This window comes from Anticarsia gemmatalis, chromosome 11 (assembly GCF_050436995.1).
Source record: "Anticarsia gemmatalis isolate Benzon Research Colony breed Stoneville strain chromosome 11, ilAntGemm2 primary, whole genome shotgun sequence".
NCBI classification, from domain to species: domain Eukaryota; kingdom Metazoa; phylum Arthropoda; class Insecta; order Lepidoptera; family Erebidae; genus Anticarsia; species Anticarsia gemmatalis.
Window position 1 is genome coordinate 1,089,099 of NC_134755.1, and position 17,632 is coordinate 1,106,730.

General features: G+C 33.8%; 3 protein-coding genes across 4 annotated transcripts in view; 1 reads left to right on the plus strand and 2 right to left on the minus strand.

Moving 5' to 3' along the window:
• Positions 1 to 112: 112 nt before the first annotated feature.
• LOC142976507 (uncharacterized) overlaps positions 113 to 17,632 on the minus strand; it is a 215,958-nt gene continuing 198,438 nt past the window's right edge. Inside the window, exons 2-4 of the mRNA XM_076119916.1 lie at positions 6,726 to 6,956; positions 2,663 to 2,750; positions 113 to 2,303 (exon numbers count right to left, since the gene is read on the minus strand). Of these exons, the coding sequence (XP_075976031.1) occupies positions 2,147 to 2,303; positions 2,663 to 2,750; positions 6,726 to 6,956 (476 nt within the window). The 3' untranslated portion in view covers positions 113 to 2,146. The remainder of the gene's footprint in view (positions 2,304 to 2,662; positions 2,751 to 6,725; positions 6,957 to 17,632) is intronic.
• On the minus strand, positions 3,435 to 6,567 carry LOC142976506 (uncharacterized). Its single transcript, XM_076119915.1, has 3 exons — positions 6,238 to 6,567; positions 5,374 to 5,525; positions 3,435 to 4,935 (listed from the first exon to the last, which is right to left on the minus strand). Exons 1-3 carry the CDS (start codon positions 6,418 to 6,420, stop codon positions 4,665 to 4,667), a joined length of 606 nt encoding a protein of 201 aa, XP_075976030.1. The 5' UTR covers positions 6,421 to 6,567; the 3' UTR covers positions 3,435 to 4,664.
• Daao1 (D-amino acid oxidase 1) lies at positions 6,850 to 8,965 on the plus strand. Of its 2 annotated transcripts, none has more exons than XM_076119913.1 (2): positions 6,850 to 6,990; positions 7,658 to 8,965. In XM_076119913.1, exon 2 carries the CDS (start codon positions 7,691 to 7,693, stop codon positions 8,699 to 8,701), a length of 1,011 nt encoding a protein of 336 aa, XP_075976028.1. In that variant the 5' UTR covers positions 6,850 to 6,990; positions 7,658 to 7,690; the 3' UTR covers positions 8,702 to 8,965. The 2 variants fall into 2 exon arrangements, with proteins under 2 accessions (XP_075976028.1, XP_075976029.1); XM_076119914.1 differs by lacking the exon at positions 6,850 to 6,990 and adding an exon at positions 7,426 to 7,560.

A 17,632-nucleotide genomic window follows, 5' to 3' on the forward strand; every position in this document is an offset into this window, starting at 1 on the left:
GTTTCGCCGCCGCCCCGTCGCAGCGTGACGGGGGGCGACTTTACAGATTTACCATTTACACATTACGATGTTAAAATACGATTATTTAATACTTTATAAAAATAGTATGACTAGTTGGAATATTACATTATACTATAAACTCGGAAGGGACCTCGGTGGGGAAGGGACCGGGACATAACGTTTAGTTTATTGTGACACTAAAAAATTTAAAATTCTAAATGTGATTTTTGTCACCACTTTCTGGCAATGACGGTCCGACCGTTGTTTACGCAGTCTTATTTAAGTACGTTTCGCTTGTTATAATACATTGCTTTGTTCATATAAATCGTGTGTTCGATGCGCTATCATGTTATCGCCAAAAAGTGCGACATAGAGATTCTGATGACACAGACCTATAATTAACAATTATTTACAAAACTAGACTAAAATATCAGTCATATAAACAGTACCGTGATATGCATTATTGCCGGGATATCACTAGAAGTAGTATTTACAAGAAGATATGACAGAACAGGAGCACGACACTAACGTGAAGCGAAAAGAAATTCGGATAGACGAACTTACGTAAATATATGCTTAATACTTGACGTGACATTTATCCAGTATTTAGGATTTATTAAACGATTGTGAACTAGAAACTGCAAATATTCGACTTACTCTGGGCTAATTAAAGGTTGCGGACTTATTGTAAACTAAATGATACACCAATATTGCTAAACTGAGAGGAAAATATGAATTTGGGTGCTAAAAATGTTATGACCTATGATATTGATTACCAAATTCATGTTTGTAAATTATTATAAATAAATTATTATAAACTATATAGCTTTTTATAATATAAACCCCGATTTATCTAATTTATCTTTTATTTTTCAATTACTCTGAACTTTTTACTTGCTAAGATCTTAGTTATAGAAGAGTATACCTATTAGATGTTATACAAAAGGTTACTTGGGGTAATGAAATTATCTGGGTACCCTACATTGTATAACAAAAACTTGTACCTGTGTGAGACTAAAGGTCTTAAATTTCTGTTGGTCAGAAGTTTCTCACATAGTCATGAGCATGACAAAATTTTAGAAATAATTCTGAAATGACTGTTTCTAGATGTGTTGGAGTTTTATCAAAATTGATATCCTAATACTTAGGCACATTCTAAAGTATATTCTAAGTTTCCATTCACTTCACATTGTTCGTCTCTTATAAAGGTTTGTAATAAGGATTTTACAAATTGATATGTGTCTAAACTGTACAATTTAGGCTCCAGTTATATACTTAGGCGTATTTCACATTACTAGTCAAAAGGTGATTACTGACTATAATGGTGGGTCTACACTTGGTTATTTGGTCTTTCATAACTTCATTCCTGTATCGTATCACGTATCTCAGTTGACAACTAGTGTACGACAAATAAATGGTCACTGTGCAGTACATTGCTGCTTTGACTTAACATGTTTATCATTATAATCTTAGGGAGAAAACAATGTACAGTATAGTGGCTTTCAAATAGTTGTCAACTGAGATACGTGATAGCCCTCCAGTGTACGGTTCTTGCATTTATTTGAAGGTTCCCGCTCTGTAGCGTTTTGGTATATTCAGATACAAGCTTGTGTGGACCGTAGTTGTTCTGTCTCATGTGATATCATGAGTTAATGACAGCTCGACGCCGCGACAATAATAATTACGCAAACACAAATATCCAAGTGAGATCTCACCATGAAATGTATAACATTTATCAAACATGTAGTAGTCAGAATAACTTTATCCTTTCCAACACTTATCTTAGGTACACATTTAAATTACACAAAACTTGATTGACTTTTAATGGAATAGGTAATTTTTCTTTACTGTTTGTACGTCAATTGCTCTGTATCTTTTGGCTTTTTCTACAAGACGAATGTATTTTTATCTTAAATACTTTTTTAAGAAGTAGATTATAGTTTGATTTTACAGCGTTGGAAAGGTTAAAGTACAGTTACACACATTTTGCTCAGAAATTCACAAATATTACACCAGAAAAGTACAGTCAAGGATAGTGGAGCGATCAAGTTTAACTCGACAGCTACACAATGAAGAGTCTTGAAGGTTTTCACACAAAAGTGCCCAGCTTAGTGGGCTTTTCCCCGGCAATAATGAGATGGTGGCATTAGAGAAGTCGATGCTTGTCTTCGTGGCAGGTCTCGAGATCACTGTCGTCAGACTCCGAATGAGAGCAGTATGAAGAATCGCTCCAGTGCTGGAACTCCTCCTTGTGGTGCTCGAGAGCCATCAGGGAAGGGAATAGGCTGTCGCAGGCGCTGCATCTGTAATAGAGGATGTTTTTGATAAGTAAGTATAATGACTAAGTAGGTATTAATGACTGCTACTACGGATAACGCCATCTATCGGTGTGCTTGAGTTAAAATTATCAACGTTATAAGCCTAAATCGCGCAACAATGAGGGGTAAGTAATGTAAGTATAAATGAGAATTTCCTTATTCAGATATTTTTTTATAAAACCAACGGTCTTATTAGTCGAGCACTTTATGATCTCTATGGATTACTGTATCGATGTGATGCAATAGTATTTCTATACTAGTAAAGGAGCTTGAAGAGATTTATATCAATGATTGCTATGTAGCTAATAGTTATTTTTATAAAGAGGTTTGTATTGTAAGCTTACCCGAAATGTCGTTTCTTCTGTTGATGGTCTCCGAGCTGACGACGAGTTGGGAACGATCGGTCGCAGACATTGCAGGTCAGCGCCTCATCTGCAACAAGGAATAACAGAATACGTTAGAAAAAGCAAACAACACAGTCGCAGGCGCAAAGAGGTTACGGGTTCGATTCCCCGCATACTGGACTGTTTTGCAAACTCCTCTCTATTATTTATGCCTTAGTACCTATACGAAAGTTAAGGTCAGGCGAAACCGCATGAATACCAAACAAACCAGTGTTTTTACATAGGTACTGTAAGACTGTTTCTTCAGTAGGTAGTTACTGATGTAATAAACAAGAAATAAAATGCAAGTTGTTAACCTATTTACACGCAATATTGCGTTAGCGATAAGTGGCTGTATTCACATAACTACCCAGTTTAATCGTGCACTGTATTGCAAATATGGTATGGCAGGCACCTTTCCTCAAATTACACACAGTATGTTATTCGAGTAATATTAGCTATGTATTTGATCTGAGTGGGAATCGAACTCCGAACGGTCGTCGAAGTAAACAGCAAACTGGAAATACAATTTGATAGATAATCGGGAGTGATTTTGCATCAGTTTTATCTTATGGAAATAAATTAAATTGATGAGAGTATGTAATAGTAAAATAGGAATATATTGGTATTCTATGAGCGCGGGAATCGAACCCAGAAATAGGCAGTCAGTCAATTAAATACTGCAATAGTCGTATACAATAAAAAGGTTGATATTCAAATAAGACAATGGTAGTAAAAAGTATTAAGTTTATTCAAATAAATTCATTTACAAAAGATATTCCTGGTGTTTTAATTACCGTGTGAAAATTTGAGCTTATTAGCCGTCAAAATACATAATGAATAAGGCAGTAGAAAGATTTCGTAGTTAGTAACTAGATGATAATACATACATTATTCCCGAAGGACTAGGCAGAGGTGTATGAAATAAATTCTCGTTTCACCATTAACAATGTTAGTCCCATGGAATAGGGGGCGAGCCTATTGCTATATAACGGGCACGTAGCCGTACTCCGGACTAATCTAGATTTGAAATACAGATGAAATAATCATACAGAAAATAATTTACAAAATTAAATTTAGCATTACCGAAGATATGCTTTTTAAAGTGATATGTATTTTAATAAATAAATGCAATAGAAAGTATGCTTTTAAGGCGCGATTAAAAATTAACTATCCGAATTAAGGCAAGTTATTCACTTAAATATTACAAATAATTACACTATTTTATTATTGACATAACGAGACTCTTACATATAATTTATTTAGGAACGAAGGGTTAGTGTTAGCGTGCAATTGTCAGCATCGTACGTAACGGACGGAACGTAAATAAAACCTTACTAGCGTCTACGCATCTTTAATTAAATCTATATATATAAATAGCAGCCAATCGCGATATTAATAGCGAAACAATTCGTATTACAGCGGCTTATGGTTGTTTCTTTTGCCGCGGATATATAGACGCATTTTCACAACTTAGGGCCGATTCTTTTATTGCTCAATAACTTTATTCAAGGGATAACTTTGACTTTTTTTAAATACTTAGTCAGTGGAGAAAGTAAAGCCGAATAAAGAAGGTTAACAATATAAATATCAGCCTTAATTGTATTTCAGTTTATTGCCTGTGTAGCACGAAATATCGGTTTTGTATGATGATGACAGATGTACACTAACAAAAGTACAGTAAACAACAATTTTGTGTAATGAAAACCTAATTAGTACCTATGGAAGTTACTATTACAAACTGAAGCCTGATAAATGACTGCTAATTTCAAGAATATAGGTCGATCATTGACCCATCACACTAATGATTCATAAGATTGATTTAGTAATAAACATTCGTAATTAAATACTAAGTTTAACCACCCACAAGTCACCTTTTAATCTAGGTATAAAAATAACAATCTTAATATCAAAACTTAATTAAAATATATCTATACAAGTATATTAAAAAGTCTGTTGAATGTTATATCGGTAGAGTGCTGGATACGGATGACTTGAACATGCTTCCGAAGTATCTAGCTCCGGTGGAACCACCTGGGATGGAGCCCATCATCATCCAGAACAACGTAATGACTTGTAGAACTGCACAGACTACTGTCCAAGGTGTACTCCCGAGGTATAAGGCAGAGTATAATGTTGCAACAAGGGTCAACATGTATAGTGTCGTTGTGAGTGCTCTTTCCTTGCTGAACATTGATTTCAGATGAGCCCATGGTCCATAGAGGAAACTGAAACTGTTGTACAATTTGGTTAATAATACAATTTCAGAAAACATTTTTAAATAATTATGATGATGAAATATGCGATGCTTATATGTAATCTCAGCTAAACTTGTGAATCATGACTAATTCCTTTTCTAATGCTATGAGGTCATTACCACTAGGATAAACTCATATGGTTGTAAAATACTTAATATGACTTGGTTGTATTTTATTTGGATAGTATTCTTAAAATAGATACAGAAATTACAAGTACAAGATAATTTGACTATTAAAATAAAAATGTATGTTATCTGGGTTTAAATTGTTTAGTTCAGTAATGCTATTATATGAGAATTTATACTTAAGTAAAATAGACACACAAATCGAAAGCCTTCAGATAGCTTAGATTACTTTGACTCCTATTGCAAGTTGGTTAAGTGCTAAACCACAAAGTAAAGTATTGTTTCTTACCTTAATATAAAGAAGATACTTCCTAATGTGAATAGCAATGAGAACTTCATGGACTTTAGAACTATAACAGGCAGGTACAGGAACGATAGGATAAAGCATAAGATCCCCAGAAACAGGCATATACCAAATCCCATGAACCTTTGTGTCCGACTCTGAAATAACACAACACAAATATTTAGAAATTTAAGAAAAATATACTGTCTTGTAATAGTTAGTTACGGCATGTGCTTTTTATGTTTTGATATTGTTAAGTATTGAACTTACATGAGATAAAAAAGTATAGATATGACAACCAACTATGTTAATAGTGTGTCAATAGGTATTATTTATATACTGCCAGCCCCTATGAGGTTTAGGCATGATGATATGTATGTATGTTTATGCCTCAACTAAGTGTGGGAATAGTGTAATGTATTGTGTAAATAATAAAAATAAGAGGGAAAATGGCCTGATAAAATTAGCATAATATCTGTAAAACCCCATGATTGCTGATGACACACTGTGAATGCTGTAAAAACCCATATAAATATATATGTTTAAAAGCCAAACATTTTAAGGAAGAATATTTATACTATTTTATCAAAATAACTATGGTATATAAATGAGGTTGAAATGTACTAAAACTCCTTTGTTTATAACTACAACATTCTATGTATAGACAGCTATTGTGTATCTGTGTCAAAACAAATGTTTTGTGTTAGATTAGCGTTATCTCTACACAGATATCTACTAATGTTACACTCGGCCAATTAAACAGTGATGTAATTATAACTGGGATTGATGTCTTGTTTTGCCAACAAAGTCATTTAGTGTCAGTGGTTCAATGATTCATACTTCATCTATTAAACGAAATAAGATACTTACCAGGGTAAAGTACTCTTTTTGCACGTTCTCGAACCATGATGCATTACTGGCAGTGCTCGGGCTCTCCTCAGTACTTCTACTTAGAAAACTGGGAGTCGAAAACGATGGTAAACTAAAATTATAACTCCTCCGATTGTCGTTCTTCAACAAATATTGATCCAAGTCTGTCTTTAAGTTCGCCATTGTTGCTCTTGCTTGATACACTCAATTCGTTTATATTGCGAAATAGCAGGATATCGCTATTTTAATAAAACCGTTTATAAAATGAATAACACTGCCCACTTCGTCTGGTGAACAACAAACGTCAAGTCATATGACATTTTTGGCATTTGGCATAGCTCTAGTCCATAGACACTTTGTGCTTTTTTTTCAGTGAAACCAGTTCGATAGCAGTGTTGCGCATGCCCGAGTTACGAATCGATTTGTTTAAAATACTGTTCTGTTTAAATTTTTGTTTGTTATGAACTTTAGTGATGATTTTAACTTACCGTAATCTGTGTCGTCACTGAAGTCGTCATGTGCATGTCGACGGACATTGTTGTTGTACCGGTCATGCGCACACGGTGGGCAGACTCCACGGGTGTCGCGCTCATCTAAGTCGGTGCTGCTCGCGTCCGATTCAACCTCTGCTTCCTCGATGTGAATATCATCTGTCTGCCTGTTATCAAGCTTCTCATTAGATGATAACTGATTGTAATTCTTCCGGGGAGGTCTTGATTCTGTGAACAAGTAACAGATAAAGTTACTCACTCGGTAAGTTGAACTTTTTATTTATTGCGCTAAGATAAATATACCTATGTATATATTAGTTAGTAAATATTTATTTACAAGATGTTGTCTATTTTTGGAATAAGGTGACTTTTGTTTGTAATTGAATCTTATACATAATTCAACTTTTACTACAAAATTCGTAAAATAAGATGTTCGTAAGAAAATTTTTGGGAATATTTTCAAAGCAAATATTGTCTACGGTCCTATAAAAATATTTAAATTAGTATTTTGGATTATTTAATGGAACTAGATATGAAATAAAAATATGATTGTACAAATTAATAAAGGCGACTTCACTTAAAGTGGTTTGATAAAGCTAATAAAGATAAGTCTCTTCCTATAAAAAAAAGCACTATCTGTGCATTTATTTTGAAGTCGTATCACGTTTGCGTCAAATGTATACTTCTGCGTAATACCCAAATAGTTTAAATAGGTACAATTAGATTACACTTTATTGCGTTAAATGAATACAAGGCATACATTGAACGCTATTTGCTTAGAGACAATATGGACTTTTAAAATGTGACATACCACGAAAAGTTACATCATTATGTAAGTCTTCCTTTATAAATTCTTATCGGGTCGATAGGTTATTGTTTATTATTGTTTTGATAAGAATAATAAAACGAAAATTTCTCTGTTGTTGCAGCATATCTACGATCACTTTAAGCTAAGATAAAAAATGAGCAATCAACCAAATATTGCAGTGGTAGGTGCAGGAGTGGTGGGGTTAACAGTTGCCAAGTTATTACAAGAACAACTCAATAATTGCAACATCACTGTCATAGCTGATAAATACAATAATGAAACTACGAGCCACGTCGCCGCTGGAATATTCCGCCCGGGAACATCATTTAAGGGCCCGACAGACGAAATTACCAAAAGATGGATTGATCGTTCTTGGAATTATTGGGACGACATATTGAAGACATCAGAAGCGCCTCAGCTCGGTGTTATGAGTTTATCCACTTATATATTTTCTAAGCAAAACCCTCACGTAACGAAGAATCATCTCATTGAAGATTTGGTGCCTATCTACAGAGCCGCCAGCGAAGCCGAATTGACGCTCGGCCCCCAGGGTACGAAATACGGAGCGTTTTTCTCAACATTGAAAGTCGAATGCGAAAGCTATTTGCCATATACGGCCAATAAGATTGTTGAGAAGGGAGCAAAGTTGGTGAATGGTAAAGTCGAAAGTTTCGCATCACTATCGAATTTCGATTTAGTGTTCAATTGCGCAGGTATGGGCGCGAAATACTTGTGTAACGATCATGATCTGGTGCCTATTAGAGGTCAAGTGATAAAGGTGAGGGCGCCGTGGGTTAAGATGGCCTTTTATGGTGATTATGATACGTACATTATCCCGGGTATGAATGGGACAGTTACTTTGGGCGGAGTGAGGCAGTACGACAGTTACAATTTAGATTATTGTAAGCACGATGCGGCGGCGATTAGGGAGCGTTGTTGTGAATTGTTGCCTAATTTGAAGACAGCAGAAGTAGTGAGCAACATGGTCGGTTTAAGACCTCATAGAAAGCCCGTTCGTGTTGAGCCTGAGGTCATAAATGGGTTGAAAGTAGTTCATTGCTACGGTCACGGTGGTTACGGGGTTATGACCGCACCCGGCACGGCCATGGACGCTGTCGATATTGGAGTTAACTTCTTGCGTAGTAATATAAGAAGCAAAATGTAAAGATAAATAACCCTTCGATGGCAAAATGGACAATTTAAGTATGAAAATGAAGGTTCAGTCTCGTATCACACATGTATTTTTATATTTTTTTGGAAGAGCGCTTGTAAGAATGACGTAGGTAGATACTGTGTAGGTAAAGTAACTTACCTACTGTTATTAAAAATGTGATATAGGTACCTACCTACCTAAATATTATTAAGATAATAATGTTATCTTTTGCATGATAAATACTGATGTAACTAAATAAAGCGTGCACAAATATAACTATTTTATTTTGGACCCATATTGATAAGAATAACATCCAATGGCACATACCTATTTATACTAATTTTGGACATACCTACGTACTCAATGATTCAGATTTTACACAAGGTAAATAAATATAGAGAAAAAAGGAGATGAGAAATGATAACTTATTCCCACAATATTATTAATGGCAAACCAAATCCAGCCAGTGGTTAAATGGTTACAACTGTTGTAAGTTGTAATACATAATATCATAGCTCGTAAATATTGACGTATGGTTTTAATGGCTGTTTAATGTTTATAGCACCATCCTTAATTTTATGGGCGGGCATTTTAATATTGCACATCCTATTTATGTATGTTTATAATTAATTAAATTGTCTCCTTGACCGTTACATTGAACTCTACACGACCTCCATGATTAATATGACGTGTGACAATGACATTACTTTTGGCGGGAAAATTATGAAACTTATATTTTTTCTACACAGCTAATCAAAGCCACGTATCCGTAAATCCTACAATAAATAAGGTCTAATCAAAATAAGTGTGTAAGATGTATCATTCGCGTAATTATGGTAGTTACACACACCCCTCACACCGCAGCGCCATTAAGAGCACGTTGCTTCTCCGAGATACCGCCGACAACTTAATAACTTATTTTTGTAGCTAATTTGGACTGTTTGTACGCTGTGGCCAGACTGATTTATTTTCCAATTAAAATAGTGCAACTTTTGCAGAGGTTGTATAGTTACAAGTGAAAGTTTATGAAGGGTGTAAATTATTTTACATGTTTGCTCTTGTTAAGGTGTAATTTATAGCAAGCGGAGTCCATCTTTTGTTTTGTTTAAGATACATGTTGCAGATAGCTATTTGAACTCACTAATAAATAATCCCTACCAAACTAGCCTTTGCCCACGGTTTCGCTTCTATCTTTATTGCAGAAAAGCGCAGCCTTTTCCAGGAAAATTAAATCGAATCAAAATCTTCTTGCTAGTTTCAGAAAGCGTTCGTTCAAGCAAACAAGAAACAAAATTCATTTTAATTCGTTACCTTGTTTTTTAATGTTAGATGTGTGTGTATATTTCTGCACGTTTTAGAGATATATTTGTTTCGGGTACGAATGTACTTTGTGCCTGTGATTTGTACCTATTCTTCTAACGACAATATTCACGAATATTACGAAACATTAATGTTTATTTCAAGAAATCATTAAGATAGTATAAATTACTGCCTATTGCATCTTAACAGTAGGTATAATTAAGATAAACAGATAAAAAAATGATTTACTATTTTTTTACTTCACACGTGTACAACAATATTATTGTAGGTATATGTATAAATAAAGTAATTCTATCAGGAATACTATTAATAAATTTAACTCACTACTACTCAATTGTTGGTCAAAAAATGAAAGGAGTCAGGACTTATATAGGAACGCTCATAATAATATATTATTTTTAGTTCACAGGTAACTATGCATAAATATTGGTTTAAGTATAAACAAAGCAAGTTGGTACTGTATTTAAAGTAGAGTTATTTAGTAGATCTTTTGAATTGTAATATCTGGATTTCAATAAAATATCCCGATAGCAAAAGCTAAGATTTCTACAAAAGCAAGTTGTTTCTTAACGGCAACAATAAAATTCGAAGTCAGCAACTTTCCAAAACTATCCGCCATAAAGCCAAGATGATATTAAGCTAAGGTCGTAAATTCAAACAGCCTAATACAGGATTCAGAAAATTTACGACTTGAAAACTCCTTATAGAAAATCTAGTTCATTTTGGCCATTGTATTTGTTAATGGTTATTCCTTATTGTTTCGAAATAAATTAACTTAGTCGGTTGTGTTAGCGACAGACTGAGTTTGTGTCTGTAGAAGCTGTTATTCATTAAGGTCATTAATTATCCCGCGACCTTTCTAATTAAGGTACTAAAATAAGGTCAACCATATATTAGGTCGTTTTCATTGATGTTTGTTTGTTGTGTGTTACGGTAGACGGATTCAATTTTCATTGGGTAAGTTACGAATTTGTGGGTTATCTTAAAATGTAGGTATGCCAATTATTGCTATAAATATGATTCAAACATGTCTATAATCGATATTTAAAGTCAATAATTATTATGAGAATGGCCTCGAAAAGTCTTTTTTTCCCTGGAGTTAAACAACTTAACTTACAAACGAAATAAAAAATAGTCTCTATATTCTATAACTTATATTTATTATACATTTATGTAGGTATACAAATAAGAAGGCGTTATCAGAGTAAACATAATTATTCGTCGATTTATTTACACCCTTCGAAATATCAACAAAACGTAATCTAATCTAAAATGTCATCATTCGCAGTCCTTATTGATTCATCCGAAATCCCGATATTTATTTTATTTGGAGTGGCAAACAGAGGTTCGATGTATACAGCCAAATAGGATCAAATATAATTATCTATGAGCCTTGGGCCGCTAGCGTTGTTGGTTAAATACGAATTGAATATTCCCGGGAATTATTTTAACTTATTACATACACATTGACTCAGTTTAACTAGGAATATTGTTATGTTCTGTTTACTCTTTTGATCATTTCATGAATCAATTAGCTTTGTCGTACTTCGTCTGCACAAATAATTATTTAGATAAAAAGTATAATAAGTGTTAATCTTCATATAAATTACTATCTGTGTATATTTCTTAAAAATCCACTCGGTAGTTTTTTTTGCGAGAAAGAGTACCTTACAAACTTCACAATATGCTTTTAAACAATATTCAGCGTTTATAATACATGTACGTTTATGTACAATAACAAACAGTAAAAAGGCGGGAAAGTCTATGACATAATGTTTTTTTACAGATAAATAATTCGAGGTAAAGGCAGGCAAAGGACAAAACTGATCATTCGATTAAATTAGCCGTAAGGTTACACACCTGGGTCAGAAGGCGCTGTAAATGGTTTACAAGGTCGCGAAAACATATATTATGTAGGTATATAATTCAGTTAGTGTTTGTTGACATCAAAAGGGTCTTCAATTGATGATGTTACATACGGGCTCTGAATTGGACCTTTGGAAATGTAATGTGCGCTACGATTTTTGTCTTTTCTTTGAAATGTAATAAGGGTCTTGTTTTCTTATTTATCATTAGCGTAAAACATGATATTTCATAATAACTTTCTAACTTCTAACTAATTTGGTAATTACAGGATACAGCTAGTTTTAAGCATTAATTATTTATTTAAGCCCTAACTCAAATTAAAGATAAAAGTAGCCCATTATTTATTAAGAAACTTCTTAGTTCATAGTGGTAAAGCTAATAGTGTAAGCGTTATAACCTACATAAATATAGACTATTTTTGCTTAAGCGATAAAGTAATTTGATAGTTACTTAATACTTACTATTAGTGAAAAATATATGCATATCAGCCAAAAGTTTCTGAAATCAGACAATCTGTACAGCTTTACGTTCCTATTTTTATACTTACTAAAATATTTAAACAATATAATATGTACCCTACATATGAATAATAAGGTATTACACATACAATACTTTACATTACCTAACTAATTGCTCAACCACTAAGAACATTAATCTTTATCATATCAAAATCCATTGCACTAAAATCAGTATAACTCAGTGGTAAAGCACTATCGTCCGGCCATGTTTGAACATGCAGCAAGAGACGCATGCCTGTCAGAGCGTAATGGATTATATCGTGACTACCATGGTTCATGTTTAGTGTGTAGTTAGATTGCGTGTAAATTAGATATTGTTGTATGAAATAGCATCTGCAATAGCTATGGCTAGAAATAATTTGAAATAGAAATTTAGAGATCAGTTCAAATGCGGTCACCCATCTATGGAATAACCGCCCCAAGATTAGCTTAACGCACAGATCGTTAACCGACCGATGATGGCTATGGGCGTCTAGAATTTTGAATTAATGATGTGGAATCGTAAAGTAAATTCAGTAGCTGAATATCTTGAGCATGTGATCACTGCCTTAAAGAGATTCTTTAGCTTTTAAAGTTGTAAATCGAATTTTCCGTGCTCAGAACACCTTATCTTTGACACAATAATAGAGATAATAACAAAAAATGTATATAATATAATGTATATGTAATTGCGAACAAACTTAATCATCTTAAAACCGCTATATTAGTTTAAGATTAATGAACATGTCTGTCTACATAAGCTTATATTCATCACTACAATATGTTGTTCTCCCGCGAGTCAATCCATCACAGCCTTGTTGATCAGCAGACTACACATATTTGACGCTCAGCCCTGACGCGGGAACTTGTGAGCTATTGTCTTTATATAAGCACGGTTTTCTTGAATATTGGTTATATATTTTTTTAAAGAGACACCTCCCGCTCTACCAATTGCTCTTGGATTTTTAAAACATACAAACAACGGACACAAAGTACAACTAGACTCGAAACAATTATTTGTGAATCGCACAAATAATTAATTGTTGCGTGTGGGAATCGAACCCATGACCTCCCGACGCAAAAACAAAACTACTACGCTACGGAGGCAGTCGATTATAAAGAAAATGTATGGATATGAATGAAGCAAAGGTAGTTTGTAAGGATCGTACCTATAGAGAATTTGTATAAATGTGAATAAAGCAAAGGAAGTTTGTGAGGATCGTACCAAGTGGCGTTGTCTGGTCTCTGTCGACCCCTATGGAGAAAAGGGTGATTTTATTTATGTGTGTATGTATATAGAGAATGTATCTATGTATGTATAAAGAGAAAATATAACCTGAAACTTCAGTGTAGCGTGTTACACGAGAGCTAACGTAATTACTTATTTTTAACTTTACCACGACCGTCGGAAATGCAGGCGAAGTAAAATGCAGGATCAAGATTCCCAAATAATGTGTACTAGAAAATATTGTCTGAAAATTCTTAGGCAGTCAATCTTGAAGGCATTATATTCTAAACATTAGGGAAATAGGGACTAACAAAATTTTCCATGAATTTTGCTGTGTCTTTAGAATCTTTTAGTATAAGCAGTGTTTAAAGACCGCTCTTCTGTTCCGTACATCGTGTTTGAAAGCCAAAAATTAAATCAACTGCGCGTTTGGCGCAGTGGTTTAAGCGGTCACCTCGCCGCAACAACCGGAGCGCTGAGTGTGGTGGGTTCGAATCCCACCCGGGACAAATCTTTGCGTGATGAGCACGAGTATTTGTTCTGAGCCTGGATGTTAATGTATCTATATAAGTATGTATTTAAAAGTATATAAGAATGTTTATAAGTTATTTGGTTACCATAGTACAAGCTCTGCTTAGTTTGGAATCAAATGTCCGTGTGTGAGTTGTCCAATCATATTTATTTATTTATTTAAATAAGATCACTCGCAAGACAAATTTATAATTAAGTATAATGTTATCCAAATTTTGTTTTCATGAGTATGTGGGTGTATTTTGTCGTATGATAGATATACCTATACGATAAGCACGTTAAACATTCATGCTCAGCGTTTTTTGCAGTAAGTACGTCAATGTTCCGGGTTATCTCGTTAGATTGTGTTTCAGATTCAATCCAGTTGTAGTCGGTGATAGTAACGCAAGTGATTGACGCAATGAGGTGGTCTATCAATGGTTCAGGTTTAAGTCGCTAAGTTACTTTTTAGTCTGTTTTTACGGGACTACATGACCTATTCGACCAGGTAATCGAACTCGAGACCTCGTGGTCCAGGGAGACCATAAAAGCAGTAAATCTTTTGAGCTTTACACTGCTATGGTTATGGGTTTCGGAATCATTGATATATACGATTTCAGTTTTGATTTCGAATTCCGTCAGACTTTTCCTATCAAGAGATTTTCAGAGTATCGAAGTTCAGGTCCATGAGCCGTAGCTGCATATAAAACCGTCGACCCTGAGATAAAACCTTTCACTGATTGTGTATTCCATATGAGGGCATGGAGAGAATACCTGTGTATTGTGCCGTTCTTTGAACACCTAGTATAAACATACTCTTACGATTAAATATATATATTTTAAATTGTATATAATGGGCCCGTCTTTTGGTGTAAAAGTGTAACATGAACATACACAGAGACTTTTGTATTTGTAATATATGTATAGGTGACTTGTAAAATTAAAACAAATTCTTCAAGCGTTTAATATTATTTTCATTACTGTATTCAATCACAGAACATACAAGTTCAAAGCGAAAACTTTTATAAACTCAAGTGAAATGATCTTACATCAATAACTGTTGATATTTGTCTTACAAGACTTTTGCTTAAACATTAATTACTTGGCAACTCGAAAAGTTTATACATTTCTATTGTTCAAATAAACAATTTGAAATGGAACATTTCTGTTATATTAATAAACTAACTTTTGCCCGCTACTTCGTCCGCATGTAAAGATTTCCCAAGATAAAAAAGTATAACAGGTATGTGTCAATCTAGCTTATAAGCTATCAGTGAATTAAATTTCATTTAATTTGGTCAATAGCTTTTTCGTGAAAGTGTAACAAACACACATACAAGAATCCTCACGAACTTTCGCATTTATAATATTACTAGCGGACTGGCCCTACTTCGGTTGGGTATAGGTAGTACAATTTTATCTTCTGATTCTATTCCCGTAGAAATTTTGATCCCATCCATCCCATACAAATCTTGTCCCAATAGCTACAAACATATTAAAAAAATAATTATTCAGTTTAGTTTAATTATTCATTTGTTATGCGCGTACATACATTTCGGTGATTAATTTTGATTTATATCTTATACATAGTATGATGACAATATGAAAAAGTTTCTTTTATAATATTTTATCTCGAATGTATATGTCGTACATTTTTTGTTTCTTTTATAATGAGACCAATTTAGCTAGAAACAGAAAAGGTATCGTTTGGCAGATATTGTTCGTTAGTTTTTTGTTACAAAGAATTGAAGGTCAAATTGTCTATTATAAATATGTTATATTTTTGTTTCGTGAGTTATTTCAGTCAACAATATTTTTATATATCTATATTATTAATAGGACTTTTATTTGCTTTTTTATTGAAACCAGACTGACAAGATTCAGAGTTTTAAAACACGCATGAAAATAAATTGTGAGTCTCGTAGCACCGTAGCGCTTTGCGTAGACCTACGTCGTAGCAAACAGGCTTCTCTACTGATGCAGCCTTTTGAATTGAGAAAAAGTATCCAAAGATATAATTATACCTATAATAATGTTATAAATACGAAAGTTTGGATGTTTATGTATGGAAGTCTGTTACTCAATGCCACCTAAATTTGTAAATGGCACAGATTTGATGAAATAGGGCGGATACACATCTATTCGTAGGTAGTTTTCAACATGTCTTCCCATTAACACAAGGGAGAGTTCTCACCCCAGATAATCGTTTCACGCGGAAAAAGAAGCGAGCAGAATCCCGTAATTAACAAAATATATTTACGACAATCTATTAACTTAATTTAACATTAAAAAATCGTTTTAAAAACACGCAAAAAGGACATTACAACACGTAGGTCGCAAAGTTTCACGTTAATATTTGAGCTGTAATCGAAATTTGTAATTCAGACGAGTGACGGGACGCCAGCCGGTTGAAACAAACCATTTGCATACGACGCCAGGTACGGACTTATGTGTATATTTCACCGTTTTTAAACTCAAAGAGAATATTAATATAGTATGGTAATGTGGAAGTAGGTGATGTAGATTAAGCATTTTTTGATTAGTTAGAAAAATATATAAATAACCGAGAACACTACTTATGTAACAGATTTTATCTCGATGTTATTTTGTATTTGGAATTGCATAACTACCAACTTACAAAAAAAACTACTCAAATTAAAAAAATGCTCAAAGTCCTGTCCTTAGTTTCTGGTATTATTATATCTATAATAATATTTAAAAACTAATAATTTAACATAATTATGCTAAGCCTGGCGTCAAAGTTATTCAAATCTTCTGTTTCGGCTTTTGATTTTGACTTTGATTTGCTATCTTAATTATTAACAAACAGCATACAAATGCCTTTCAAGGAACGGCTCAAATACTACTTAACGGTCATCGATCTATGGAGTGTCTGCACTAAAGTTTGCTTAACCCACTGATCGTTTACCAAATAGTGAGCAGAATGACTATATCCCTAAATAACATAGAAGCATAATATTAAATAAGCAATGTTCCTATTTTCCTGTAAGACGAAAATATAAGTAAATAATGAGCTTATCAATTTTCCTTTTACCCATTATAATGTGTTTAAAGGAAAGCCTTGGAAAACACATTGTGTTTTTCAAACTGGCGGGTTCAATAAATATAATAATGTCATTATTTTTGTATAAAAGGTAGTGATCGAGTACCGTTTGCCTCCCACGCAGAAGAATTTAGGTTTAAAGAAAGGATATCATCATCATTATTAGATATATTTGGTAAGATTGCAAGGAAAGCATTGTGAATCTGCCAAACCTGTAATTTTAGACATCGACGCTAAGTCTTGCCAAACCAATGCCAAATATTTTGTATAGTTTTATCCGCGTTAAAAACTACCTTTTAAAACTAGTAGCCTTTTAAAATCAGGGTTTTCGATAAAGGTAAATATTCGATAATTTGGGCGAGTAGTTTCAGGAATAAGTACCATAGAAGTAGTAGAGATAGCCATATTCTTATAGGGGTAGGCAGAGACCAGAAAACACTACTTGACACGATCCTTAC

Coding starts and splice junctions, on each gene's coding strand:
- LOC142976506 (XM_076119915.1), bottom strand. CDS start 6,420: ATGGCGAACTTAAAGACAGACTTGGATCAATATTTGTTGAAGAACGAC. Junction 5,526..6,237: donor AAAAAGAGTACTTTACCCTG/GTAAGTATCTTA, acceptor GTGTTATTTCAG/AGTCGGACACAAAGGTTCAT. Junction 4,936..5,373: donor AGTATCTTCTTTATATTAAG/GTAAGAAACAAT, acceptor ATTGTACAACAG/TTTCAGTTTCCTCTATGGAC.
- Daao1 (XM_076119913.1), top strand. CDS start 7,691: ATGAGCAATCAACCAAATATTGCAGTGGTAGGTGCAGGAGTGGTGGGG.